At 40.4% G+C, this 14477-nt stretch overlaps 1 protein-coding gene across 1 annotated transcript in view; it reads left to right on the top strand.

Moving 5' to 3' along the window:
- The window catches only part of cnot4b (CCR4-NOT transcription complex, subunit 4b), a 36671-nt gene extending 22584 nt beyond the window's left edge, over positions 1–14087 (top strand). Inside the window, exons 9-13 of the mRNA XM_079816589.1 lie at positions 1167–1221; positions 1318–1573; positions 1654–2187; positions 9178–9399; positions 12086–14087. Of these exons, the coding sequence (XP_079672715.1) occupies positions 1167–1221; positions 1318–1573; positions 1654–2187; positions 9178–9399; positions 12086–12399 (1381 nt within the window). The 3' untranslated portion in view covers positions 12400–14087. The remainder of the gene's footprint in view (positions 1–1166; positions 1222–1317; positions 1574–1653; positions 2188–9177; positions 9400–12085) is intronic.
- The last annotated feature ends 390 nt before the right edge of the window (positions 14088–14477 follow it).

Genomic DNA, 14477 nt, shown 5'->3' with positions numbered 1-14477 from the left:
AAATATATACACATTTTTGTCAGCTTTATACCTCAGCGTGTGTGTGTTTCGGCAGGAGACACAGGACGAGGGCTAACGTACTGGTGACTGCGGGGGAAAACACGCTGGTCTCCGTTGCCTGCGATTCATTGGGGCCACTCGTTACGTCTGGAAAAGCACGTTGAAAAAAGTTACTGCAACATGTTTAAACACTGCAACGAGTTTAATAGATGATACCAAGATGAGATATTTACCTTCAACCCACTCGGATTCCTGCATGGTTTCCAACAACGCACTAGCCGAGTCTTTCGTTACCGCTGCACCAGAAAAGGACGGTCTGTGTCCCAACAACGCGTCCATGCGGTCACTTGTTGATACGCCGGTCGGAACCGCTCCTGTTGTTATGAACCTTTAATTTCTTGTAATCTTGTCTTAATTTCTTTAACTTCTCTCTGCACTGTTTTCCAGTGTGACTGGAACCGAGTCGATATCTTCAGGTATACCTTTTCATTGCGGGTCACCGTTTCCAGTTCCCGCTGGATGTCCTCCTCTACATAAATGCTCAATAAAGCCTGAACCTCGTCGTCGGTCCATCGGTCGAATTTTTTGTTGAACTCCATTGTTGCAAAGAAAATATTTACTGAACGCAGAACCCACCTCGCAAAAGACTTGTAAAAATGGTGGTGGAAAAAAAAATGCTGCGAGAGCTCAACCAATCAGCATGTTCAGCGCCCAAGTCCCACCCCCGAAAGTTCCCGAACTTTTAAAAGTACCACCTCGCAAGCAGGGCCGTTTGGAGGGCGAAATATTTACCCGGATCTTCATTTAGACCCTGGTTCTTGCGGTCGAAACACACCGAGTTCCCCCCCAAAGTTCCTAGTTCCGGGGGAAAGTTCCTGCGGTGGAAACGCGGCTAAAGTGGTACCCTCAACTGAGGGACAAATCAGATTTATTAAAAATATTTTCATTTGTGTTTTGAAGATGAACGAAAGTCTTACGGGTTTGGAATGACATGAGGGTGATTTAAATGATGGCAGTATTTTCATTTTTGAGTGAGCTAATATTTTAAGGCTTTTGGACATTTTATTTTTAATGAAAGGTTTCCGTCTTTCTAAATGATCACATTGGTGTTATGCTGGTAGTATTTGAATGTAATTGATTCTCATGTTTTTATTATTTTCCTGCAGCCCAAATAACAAACCTTCAGACTGCTTCAGTATAAGTAACGGAGAAACATCACAAGTAAGTTCATTATTGCATGTTTGTTCTTTACCTTTCAGAATGGCAAGCTGTACACCTAAATAATATTATCTTTTTCCTCCTTACTAAACTCTTCAGATTTCTGGCAACGACTCCCCATCGCCCCCTCCTGGCCTGACCAAGTCCTCTCTAGTTGTGCCTATCTGTGTAGCAGGGCTGACAGTACGGTCGCCTTTCGATGGCGCAGCAGCCGAGTCACAATCGCTCTTTTCAGACAACAGCAACTTCCGGCACCCCAATCCCATCCCCAGTGGCCTGCCCAGCTTTTCCAATTCCCTTCACAACAACTCCGATTGGCCCACTGCTCCAGAACCACAGAGCCTCTTCACGTCAGGTACCTGGACCCGTTTAGACTTACTCATTCCACATGAAAGAGCAAAATGTGACTTAATGTATGCGTCTTCATTCTGACAGATACCATACCAGTGTCGTCCTCTACGGACTGGCAAGCGGCCTTCGGTTTCGGCTCCTCCACCAAGCAGCAGGATGACGACCTCGGCTTTGACCCCTTTGACGTCACCCGGAAGGCACTGGCTGACCTCATAGAGAAAGAGCTCTCAGTGCAGGATAAAGCCTCCTTGCCCATGACTGCCACAAATTCAGCGCCAGGCTTCCCCCACGGGCCTTTACTCGGCCCGCTCCACAACACCCCCTCCATGAAAAGCGCACTTCAGCCTCATACATCCTCACACTTTTCCCCAAACTCCAGCCTGCCCTCACGGGGCTTCTCCCAGCACCCACACCGCACAGTCTACAACTCCTTCAGCTTTCCCGGCCAGACGCAGACCTCTCGCCACAGTTGGATGGGCATGCGCAATAACTTCCCACACTTGAACCACACCGGGGGCCCATCTGCTGCCCAGCATAGCAGCTTTTTGGACTTGAACTTGGCGCCACAACAGCATCATCATCATCACAGTACGGGGCTTGGAGGTATCCATATGACAGGTTAGTCGAAACCGGTGCTGGGATCTGTGTGCATACCAGTTACAAATTTTTTGTGTGTATATATATGTGTCTTAAACTTACTGATTAAAATACTCCGATACCAAAAACGATACCACACAACGTGTAGTGTTTAATTCCAGACAAAGAAACACGGACATCAGAGCAAACATAGAGCACAGTGGCAATATCAGAGAAGGATGTCTGAAGTAAATGTATCTAATTAACAGATTTTATTATATTAAACAAATTTAATATTCACACTGTAGCTGCTGTACGTGAGCTGATAAGCGAAACACGCCGAGTGGATTAAACGCACAGCGAGCTTGTCATCCGCATCCCTTCTTTACAGACATCGCTGGAAAATGTTTGTAGTTCGGTTAAAATATAGCAAAAGCAAAGAAAGTAAAACGAGGAGCATATCTCCTCACGCACACTTCTGTTACTGGCTCAATCGATTACCTAGCACGTGTAATTTTGAGTAAAACTAAATCGTATGAGCAAGTAAAAACAAACTATTACGTGATTTATGTAGCGTGTAACAAGTGGTTCCCTGAATTATTAGAAAAGGGCTGTACAGTAATCACAACGTTTAAGAAGTTTTCTGTGCGCAAACTTCAGAAGCGCACGCCCAGAAAGCCGCCTCTCAGCGCTCGAATAGCCTATTGATTTGAGTTCTCTTTCATGTCTTCTTGCACTTGAACAGACAAATTTACACACAATTAAGCCCACACAAAATTGTCAAAATGAAACCTAGTCGGTTATGAAGAGAGAGAACGCATATGTAACAGTATGTTGGATATGTGCAGCTCTTAAAGTGACAGTAGCCTTATAAACTTACTGCTGTCTTTGTCCTCAATGTTAATCTAACAACAAAAGTCGAAGAGAAAATCAGTCACAGCTCTATATATTCGAAATTAAAGATAAAATATGATGGAGCAATAATTTTAACAGACAAAGTAACCATAGCTCCTAAAATACATTTTACATAATTAGACATGAAAATAACTGAAGGAATATCTATTTGCTAAGCCAGCAAATTGTATTCATATTTTTTTGGTTCCTCTGCCCAGTATTTAAAAAAAAAAATGTCAATGAAAATGCAGGTATCAATAGTAGTTATGGACAAGTACTAAAAATTTAACTATCGGTATCTGACTCATTGTTCAGTGGTATTGGTGCAACCCTAATACATATTATATATTATAATAATATCAAAAATAACTAAAAATGTGAAGGAAATTATATTTTTTATCTTAAATTAACTTCTAAAAGATATTGACAAATGGGAAATATATATGCAAACTGCTTTGTTTGCATTATGGGTATCTGTCGTTGCAAACTCAGCCACTGGTGGGCAGTGTGGTACCATTTTCCTATCATTCAGCGACATACATCATCAGAGCTCCATCATATAAGATTCTGGTGATTGCCAATGGCTCGCTTATGGATTGAAACCTCATGATTTGAAGGATAGCAGTGAGATCGGTGTCACATTTAGTGCTGATACAAATTGTAGAGCATGTCGACATCATCCCCCTGAGGACATCTTCATGACAGAGCTGCAGTGTGCATGTAATACACGATGGGCCACTTTCTTTCTTACCCTTATCATTTTAGGTATGTTTCTGTGGATTTTGGGCTGGACTTCTGACTTCAATAAGTGCTTTTATTTAACGTAGCTAGTCTAGCCAGGTTAATTCGGTTTGACTTGAAAAGATGATTGTCCTAACATGAACTATGCGCCGAAACAAAAACGCATTCATTTTTGATTTTCTAATGTGAGAACAGCCTGTAACTCTCAAGAAAATATCAAATACCAGTATTATATTATCTGTCTGAGGAACAAGACAGGGGGAAGAGGCTGCAGTTTGACATTTCATTCAAGCCCTTACCTGAACCTGTCAGCTAGGAGCAAAGCTGTAAAAATCAAATATCATAAAACGCGTCATTCAGTTCGATACCATAACAACATGGACAAGTAAATCCTGGGACTGAAGATGCATTTTAAGTCGTTTAAAAAGCAGTATTTATATTAGCAACACAAATAATAACGCGTCTCAGTTGGGTTTTCAGCATTAATAAAAGTAAAACTGGAACAACAAATTTCTCTAATTTCAAAACATGTTGAACAGCATCATTTAACTACAAACGTAAAATACTGCAAGTGATTTATAATGGTGTTTTCTTTGCACTGCATGGCTGTTTGTTTGACAAAAGTAGCTTATTGCTGTAAAAGCTAAAACTAAAGCAGCTGAGCTACTGTCATGCAACTGAAAAATGCATTTAAGTCTGTAGCGTCGGTTAGTTACTCCCCAACCCCATCCTGGATTGATCTTTCAGGAATTCAGTTCATTTAAATAGAGTTTCCTTGCGGTCTAGCTTAAAGGCTTTTTATGTGAAACGATCTAATCTGCTGACACTGCTGTGGAAGTGTAGCATTTGTTAACATGCTGTTTGTTTCTCAGCATGACTCTAGTTTTTAAGATTAGATTAACTTGCATTTCAGTTGGTGCAAAAAGAAGAGATGGGAAATTGGAAGTGACCTCAGGGTTTCATTACCCGTAGAAACAATGAAGAGCTAGCTGAATACTGGCTTCATTTCTTACTCCGTTGTGCTGTGCTGTGTTTTGTTTATTTCTTCAATCCATGAGTCTCAGTGAGAGAAATGATCTTCCCTGTTTGAAATGGTGTCCTCCAGAGGATGCAGCTGCCCAGGACCTGGGAGGGAAACGCTGCATTATTTACGAAGAAAAATCGAGATACCAAAATAGGCTGGATGGCCAACACATGCAGACTCATAACTTGTTAAAAGTGTGTTTGAGTGAGAGTGAGATTTCATGGAAAATGTAGATTTAGATGTAATTTGAGCATCACTGAAGTAAGCAAATGAGAACTACAAATTAAGCTGATTATTAAAGGGTACATAAAACACACCGTTTCTGCCCATCTCATGTTAATCTTGAGTACCTATAGAGTAGTATTGCATCCTTCATATCTCCGAAGAGTCTTTACTTATATCTATATAAGACAGATACGCTGTACCAATTCTTTCCGAAACCAGCCAAACTCGTGAAGGCGTGCAGTAAGTGGAGCTAAAGAGTCAAGAGAACACACACACACAATACGTCATGGCATGGTCCCTGGATATCTTTCGATTCCCTATACGTTCGTGTTGTTTATATTATATGCATATCCGATTGCCAGCAAAACACAGACATTTGATGCAGTTTCACTCACCGCCTGCGGCTTTGACTCATGACCGGGAACAAACAAACACACTTGCACAACTCCGTTGCTGCTCCAGAAAAACAAACCGCATCCACTGTTTCCTTAACGCTGGGTTATAAGCTGAGCAAGTTATTTTCCCTCACAACCAAAAACACACTTCTTTAGTGACATTGTTGATTTCGTGGTCTAAAAACAAAATGACAGCGCAGCCCATGGCTTCCGTAACCCGAACGAAGTTCGCTGATGGACGTGCTCTTTGCTCTCGCTCGGGTTGATGTGCACACGCGCTCATCGGGGAGAAGTGCCCATACAAAGAATTCTGAATAATATTATTGATTTTTGTGTATTTGATTAGCATTAACGAAATTATAATATGCTATTGCAGAATATGATTTACTTTAAATATTTAATTTAAAATGCTTTTAAAAAAATAACTAAAACGGATGAGATATGTAACACTTTTTAATAATCCAAGTTGACGTGATGATCAGCCGATGCCACTGCATGGTCTGGGACAGGACAGTATGGTAGTAATACATGAGTGTGTGTGTGTTTTGTCTTTTGTTTCAAACTCATGTGTTTCATAATGTGAAACTGTTTTTGTGATGCTTCAAGAATTCAGTGCATTTAGGATGCATTTATTTGATCAAAAATACAGTAAAAACTGCAATATTCTGAAATATTATTACAATTTAAAATAAATATTCTATTTGAATATAATTTATATAATTATCAGAAATCATTCTAAAAATGGTGATTTGCTGCAATAGGAACGTTTCTCTGTATTATCAATGTTGGAATCAGTTAATTATGATTCATATTTTTGTGGAAACCGTGATCTCATATTTTTTTTTTTTAGGTTTCTTTGAGAAAGTTAAATGTCTGTTTTGATTAATGCATCCTTGTGGAATACAGGTATTAGAATAACTTTTAAGTAGTGTATAGAAAATATTTTTAGTTGGATTTCCAGCCACAATAACTACTATATGTAACTGTGGTGATTTGTGCATTTTTAATGTTTTATTACAATACCCTAGCCTAGTTGATATATTTTGTTCATCACTTAAGTGAATTGCAAAGCAAACATTCACTGAAAGCCGAATAAAGCAAAAACGCCTACTCTACTCTACAACCTTTACAGCCCCTCAAGAAAAATTAGGTTCCTTCACTTTCCTGCTATGATTCTGAGTTTAGCTTTTGTCTCATCCACATAAATAAAACATGATGACACTTGTTTATCTGAGTATGCAAATGGTAACATGGGTGATTGTGTTAATGCCTGACACACTTGGCTAGACGAGTATTTTCCAATCAGAAGTAAGAACTGTGGAGAGGTTTTAAAAGAACACCTTATTCAACACCTCATTCATCTTATCTCCTGCTTCAGAGGTGTTTCATTAAAGCCCAGTCCCCTTCAAGTGTTGATATTGAGTGTCTAGATTCTCATATTGGCTCGTTCTCACACTTGACTTGACTAGGTTTGGCGGTATCGACTACAGAACCAATTCAGCGTTTCCCAAGTGAGTGTCACTTGTGTTTGAGGCTCGATCACCGTTAATTTGGTACCTAAGAAAAAGAATCGGTCACTGGGAAAACACTGACTGTAATATAATGAAATATTAGTGTTTTGTAGTGTTCGCCGTAATGCATAAACTCGAAAGGCCAATGGAGAAACGTCCTTTTTGCATTCAAATGATGTAGTTACTACATCTCCTAGCAGGGGCTAACTGGCCCATGCTAACCAGCTAAACCTTGACCTCTTGGTTGAGGCCCATTATGTCTGGTTTTAACTGACTAATGGAGTAATAATCCCATAGCTGACTTTCCAGCATTGATAGTTTGACCCCTGCCCGTGCTCAGAGGGGGAGCTCCGTCTGCTCCTTAAATTCCCTTGATGTAAAATAATGAAATGACAAGCATGACCTGTTTGACAGTATCAGTGCTGCTGGGGTCTTGGCCTGGGTTCACCTCTATTGTCTCAAGACCTTTTCACAGCAGGCTGTCCCAGTAGACTTCATCTAGCTAGTGGTAGTATACTTGTAGTGTGGTTTAGGGCTGGACTATAGAGCTAAACATATTCTATAATAATCTAAAATAATTATAAATATATATATATTTGATGTATATTATAGAATATTTTTAGCTCTATAGTATGTATGTATGTATGCATTTTCTTTGAAATTTTCCTAAAACAATTTTGTTTCTCAAATTATTTAATCCAATTGTTTAATAAAATATTCAAATAGTCAAAGCCCATGTTTATTAAAAAAAAAATTAATACAAGAAATATAATGTAGTTTTGAATTGAACATTTATTGAAAATTATTATATATAACATTTACTAAATGGATAAATTTAGATTTCATTTTTGAATATTTTAGTTTAATTTTATGACTACATCAGTAAAATAAAAAATGGCATATTTGTAATATTTACCTGCATTTCTATTAAAACATTATTGCCATTTTGTAATTCATTGCAGAGATTTGGGCATTTGGGTAATGCAAACAAATTCTTGAATCAGGAGTTTTAACAAAATGAAAGAACTGAAAGAATTGAAATTATAATTGAAAGAACTTCCCAACTTTCTGCTTATTTTCAATATGAATTATTAAATATGTCGTCTTGCGCAACTTTCTGGAATGCTCAATTCTGATTCCCAACCTATAATTGACATTTGTCCCAGACAGTTTATTTTCTTATTTGCTGGGCATAGTTTCACGTTTTATATATATACATATACATTTAAGCCAGCACTCATGTTGACATTTAATGGTCAAGTTTTCAACTCTTTATATGTTGTGCTTTATATCTATTTAGAAGGAGCCTAGAGAAGTTTGCAGAGTCTTAAGTCAAGCTCAGAGGCTAAAGGCTTGTTTTTTTTCCCCTGCCAGGGTTATCTCGTTCACTCCATTCCCCTGTCTTTGCGATTCTTCCTTGTTTGTTTCTCTCTCTCTTTCTCGCTCTCCCTTTCTCTCTATTCCCTCCTTCATCATCTTTGCTGCTTGGTTTCTCCGTCCCTGTGGGCAAAAGCAAACCTTAGGAGAATACTGGCCTGATGAGGGAAGAAAAGGTTTATTTTGGCCTGGGTCCAGCCGAAAGAAGAAGCTCTGCGTTATTGAAGCGGCACGTCTCTCCTTCAGTGTGACAGAGAGAAAAAATAAATGAGAAACTAAATGAATAATAACGGGACTGTAAAGAGCTTTATAATGATTGTTCCTCCATTAGAAAGGGCAAGTAGACTCAGAAGGGAGCCAAAGATCACCTGTTGTTTTTGCTAAATCAAGTATAAATCATTATTCGAGAAGCAGCTATTAATACGAAGTCCAGCTTTTAGGAATGCTGATTTTTTTTGATGCTATGTCCTGAATGAAACGCAAGAGAATTCAATTAAATTGACATCACCAGTCATTATATGCCAAATAATTGAATTAATCACTTGATTTGATTGCGTCACATTTTCACAGCATGAGCCTCGCATTTTTAATTTTGTCAGTCTAAACATAGTCCTACTTTACTGTTGTGCTCCTTTCAGCTGTTTTTGAGTGTTTGTTTTTTACAATTCGCTTCAAAAACGAATCACCAAATTCACACGTACAACACAAAAACAATTGCTGCTTGTAAAGTAAAATGTTGAAACTGATAATTGCTTTCTCTTTCTCCTTCTCCTGTTCATCTCTCCTGTTGTCCCCCCATCTCTTCTCTTCTGGTGCATTCGTGCGCATGGGCGTTTGGATACCCCACCATCACCCTCCCGAACAGAAAACAGCACCTCGGTAGAAAGTCTAAATGTGAAGGAGTGGCAGGACGGGCTCAGAGCACTTTTACCCAACATCAACATCAACTTTGGTGGACTGCCCAGCTCCTCCTCGTCTTCGTCTTCATCATCATCTTCCTCCTCTAGCGTGAACCACACGGGCGGCATTTCACACAGCCTTAGCTGGGACGGCACAGCCAGCTGGATGGACCCTGCCATCATCACAGGTACGGACGGCATTACCTTCACAACAAATATTTGCCTTGTAAAATGCCCCCAAATTTTGATATTTGCGTCTTCCCGACTATATAGTATGTAAAAAAAAACGTACGCCAACAGAGTAGTATGTCTGAATTCATAGTAGGCGAAAAGTACCTGGATAAACTATTACTTTCGGTCAGACTCTGAAGTGTGCATTCAATTGACACTTTACTATCCCATGAGGCCACGGGAGAGGATTTATGAATGAAGGTGAAGAGACGCAACTGACGCTGGTAGGTCACATGATAACGACAACATGATGGATGTATCAATGTACTTGTTTAATGGTTGCGAAATAAATTCAAATTCAAATGTAGTACCTACTCGCATAGTTCACGATTTCGGACGCAGATATTTCCTTCCCTTTTTCACCATTTTCTGTTCACAAAGGAAAAGTTACACATTCATTCATAATCTATAATCTATAATGTGATTTTAATATTGCCTTTTTTCAATCTTTACTGATGTTGTGTGAGAATTACGTGGACGTGTTCCATTCTGGCGGGATTAAAAGCACAAAGCACGTTTGTGAAAACAAATTTACCTGACCTCAGGAAAAACTGGGCTTGTTCAAATTGTGCCTTTTGGGAGCTAAAATGAATAATGCATTTAGGCCCTTTTAAACATTTATACTGTAACCTTTTCACTAAAAATGTCAGAGATGTAAAGCCATTTTAAGGGCCACAGAAGAGGGCACTCGTTTCAGATCAGTTCGATCTCCTGCACTTTTCAGGCGGTCTAAAGCATCCATGTGGACTACATCAGATATCACACAGATAAAAATACTGCACAAACGCCAACAATCAATATACAAAGAGATTTAAATATGCAGTGTGCGTTTATAGTGTTCTTCTTTATCTTATTGTTCAAGCAACATTTCATCTGCTGTTTGATTGACACAAGCTGAATTGTGCAGCTTATTTTGTAATCAATACTTCAAGCAAAGTTTTGCCATTTTTCTCTCCCGGGTTGAAGGGAGATAGCAGCGTCGTATCTGTTGCTCCCTAAGGTCGAAGCTGCAATCTGTATGGATGTCACGGATGTTGTCTGGGTGCTTTCAGCGGCTGCCTATAGCATCCATCATCCACAGGGGGTTTAGAATTAATAGCTCACAGCAGGCTGGCTTGTTTTAAGTGGTGCAAAAGCACCCAAAAACGGTCCGTTTCCTTATGTAGTTAATCCCATTATGGCGAATGATTTAAAAATGTCCTCAATGTCGCCTACATGATGAATGGATTCCTATGAAGCAAACGGTTGCTCAGTCCTGTTTAGCATAGTATGCAATTGTTTATAGGGATTTATATCACTGGATATTCACGATTTATGTTTTCATAACTTTGTTTTTATTAGGGCTGCCACTAACGACTATTTTTATATCAATTCATCTATCGACTAATCACAATTTTCAACAATTTTACTCAAAAACATTTAATTTAGCTTGCAACGTTGGCCTTCAGTAGTGTACTATCAAAAAAATATGAATGTAAACAAGCCCTTGACAAAATGTAAAACTAAAATAGTAAAAATGTGAAAAGGTACAAATTTGTAAACCAACATACAACCCCAAATCAGAAAAAGTTGGGACAGTATGGAAAACGCAAAAAAAAAAAAAAGAAGTGATTTCTAAATTTACTTTGACTTGTATTTCATTGCAGACAATATGACCACAAAATATTTCATGTTTTGTCTGGTCAACTTCATGTCATTTGTAAATATGCATCCTTTCCTGTCATACAGACCTGTAACACATTTTAAAAAAAGGGGCAGGAGCAATTTAGGGCTAGTAATGAGGTAAAAGTGTTAAATAATGATGTGATTTTAAACAGGTGATGTCAAATAGGTGATTGTAATGATGATTTGGTACAAAAGCAGCATCCAAAAAAGGCCTAACTGTGCGTTCACACTGCCGCCGACGAGAGCGTCAAACTTCGCTCTGGCCGCCCTGCCATCAAACTCAATAATCCGCGAAACTGGCGTCGCGATCTGTCTGAGTGAAATGCATGTGTGTGGCTGCGCGCGCTTCAGGTCAGAGTCCGGCAACGAGCGTGTCCCGGCCGCGCCGCACTTTTCTGTTGCTTTCTTTTTCCTGAGCTGCACGTATATATTGACTGTTCTGCTTCCAATGTTTAGTGAATGGTGGAAGCAGAGCTCACACACACGTCCTCACTCCTGCTGTCACACATCGACGCAGATTAAGAAATACTGCTCTTATTAGAGTGCTGTGTCAAAGTACCGGTACTAATACAATTTAATATTTTACCCAACTTACCCAGTCGACTAAAAATATTGACGTCGACTAATTAACAGCGTTGACGCAGTCGATTGTATCGACCAATCGCGACAGGCCTAGTTTGTATCAGTTTCAATGGAGTGATGCTCATTTTGCTTTTCCAAATTTTTTTATTCAATGTATAATGACTTGAATACATTACTGTGATGATCATGATAAATTAATTTTGATATTTTTGTTCTTATATCATAATAAAGACAAAAGCTTCATTAAAAGGATAGAAGAAAAATCATCCATTTTCACTAATCCCATTTTCGGCAAGTTCAAATGTATTGTTTTGCAAAACCATATGGAGCCAATGTTGATACAAAAATAAAGATCCTGGCACATTAAATATGTTGATTTCACTTTGTCCCTTTCAGGTATCCCAGCATCCTCAGGCAACAGTCTGGACTCTCTGCAGGATGACAATCCTCCCCATTGGCTCAAATCCTTGCAGGCGCTCACAGAGATGGATGTCCCTTCCGGTTCCACAGTGCCCCCTCAGCCCCCACACAGCGGCCCCTTCGGAGCCCAGTTCCCCCACAGAGCCGGCTGGACCCCTTATCCAACCACAGCCACGGCCAACCCCGCCACCCAGTTCCACTCGCCTCCCCCAGGATTCCAGGCCGCCTTCAGAGCCTCAGCCCAGGCCTCCACAGATCTGCTACAGAGTGCCGGCATGGACCGCCATTAGGAACTGTGAAATCCTATTCCCCTTATCCGAAGAACCGCCGACAAACACGGCAAATGAATCAGTGCAAAGCTATTAACAAAATAACAAGATTATGTATTGTTTTCTCTCTTCGTCTCGCGCTCATTTTTGTCCCTTTTCCTTGATTTGTGTTCTTACCTCGGTTCAGTCTTTCTTTTTCCTTGTTGCCCTAGTGCTCTGTTCCAGCTTTCCCAATTCAAACAGTCACATAAATAAGCCAGTTGTCGCAGCAAAGCATAACTAGTAGGTTTTCAACCGATACGAGACCTAAACAAACTCCTGAGTAATGCGTAACGTAATCATTTTTGGAACTCTACATGCCAGTACTCAAAAGAAAGGCATCATAAATGAGGTGTTTTCCAGAAATTCCATTGGAACCAAATGGAAAGAATCAAACGGAAAGTGTCTTGATTTAGAAATAAGAGTCTGCCTTCAAAGCTAAACCAAAAAGAACAGCACCTGTTCATCCATCTGCACAACAGAGCTGCTTCCTGTGAGAGTCCTTAAAGCCATGCCGCTAAGCAATCAAGTAGATATATCCAAAATCACAACAGGGCTTCAATTTTTATTTGATCAAAAGGGTACTTGACTTGCATTATTCTGACGGATCAAAGGCATAATGATGGGGAAGCAAAAAGCACTTTTACCAAGGATCTTTGGCCTTTAACTTTGTTCTACCTTTATGCGCCCTTGTTAATAGGGAGATGCATTTTAGGGGTCACAAACGTGGTGCCCGCTCTCAATGCGGCATTTAGCTGTAGATGGATGCTGGCCTTTGCCTTTGACCCATCCGCCAAATTGCCTGGTTGGTCCGGGGGTCGTCCGCTTCAGATCGCAACGCCGCGGTTAACCTCTGTATCAGAGGGCGGCACGTCGCGAAATTAAGAGGAATCGAGAGCTGGGTAACACCAACCCCTTTCAAGCGCAGGGCTCGTGTAGCACACGGGACGCCACCGTGTGGTGTTTCTCATAGCTGCCTCGATGTACGTGGCCTAATCAGTGTTTACGCTCTCCGACTATGCTCCCTGAAGAAACTTGAAGGTGTGCGAGGTGTACAGAGTTTTAGGAAATAGATCTAGAGTCCGAGTGAAACAACGTTTTTAAGTGTGAATGCGTAGCGTGAAACTTCCCAGAGTGGAAAACTTGCGATTTGGTGGGTGTGTGGAGAAAAGAATCAGGGTTAAAGGGCTTTTCGAATTATGCCGTGGTGAGGAATTCATGAGGGTGATTTATATTGTTGTGATTATACCGTTTGTCTGTAGCAGTTACTTTGCACGTTTTTTTTTTTCTCTCCCACAAAAGCGATAAAAGGGAAAGCTGGGATAGCGGCTCTACTGGGCAACTGAGGTTCTGGCAATACACAGGGGTCTCGTTCGGGACCGTTAACACTGTTTGTCATTCACCAAACCCCCTCCCCCCCATTACCTTCTCCATTTTCTTTTAATGGTCTTAATCCTGTATCAGCTGTGTAGGTTCTTGCCGACCGTTCGGTATTCAACAGTATTCAAGAGGAATGGATAAATTAAATCTCGACAACGACGAAACCAATACAGTTTAACTTTGGGTTTTACACAGTGCTAAAATGTAAGAGAAACGAAGAGCTGAAAGAAATTGTACCTCTCTACAGGTCTGGAGGAAAATTAAAAACTAAATCTTAAATAAAAGATGAAATGCCACGCTTGAGTCGGAAGTTTTTGTCTATCAACCATTAGCTTTCTTTCCTCCCAGCGATCTGAGACGTGATGAAAGGCTCTGTCGCACATTCTCGCTCTGCCCCGCAAGTGCTCGGACACATCCTCCTCATTTGCGTCAGCGCTTGTCGCCGATTGCTCCTTTGAGAGATCAGGTCCGGAAGAGGGTTTGTGGCACTTCACTTAATTTTTTTTTGTTCCCTTTAGTGGGTGTCAATACCAACCTCCAGTGCGCAAGCCTTCAAATACATTCGGAGCGGCCCAATTAACTTTATCTCGGTAAAGAGGCGGCGGCTCCTAGATAATGTCAAGAGTGCATTAGGCGTCTGCAGCGCGCTTACCGAGCGCTACGCTTTCAAACGCTCAGCA

The sequence above is a fragment of the Gobio gobio genome (assembly GCF_949357685.1).
Source record: "Gobio gobio genome assembly, chromosome: 5".
Classification (NCBI taxonomy): Eukaryota; Metazoa; Chordata; class Actinopteri; order Cypriniformes; family Gobionidae; genus Gobio; species Gobio gobio.
This window is presented reverse-complemented; position numbering and strand designations above follow the sequence as displayed.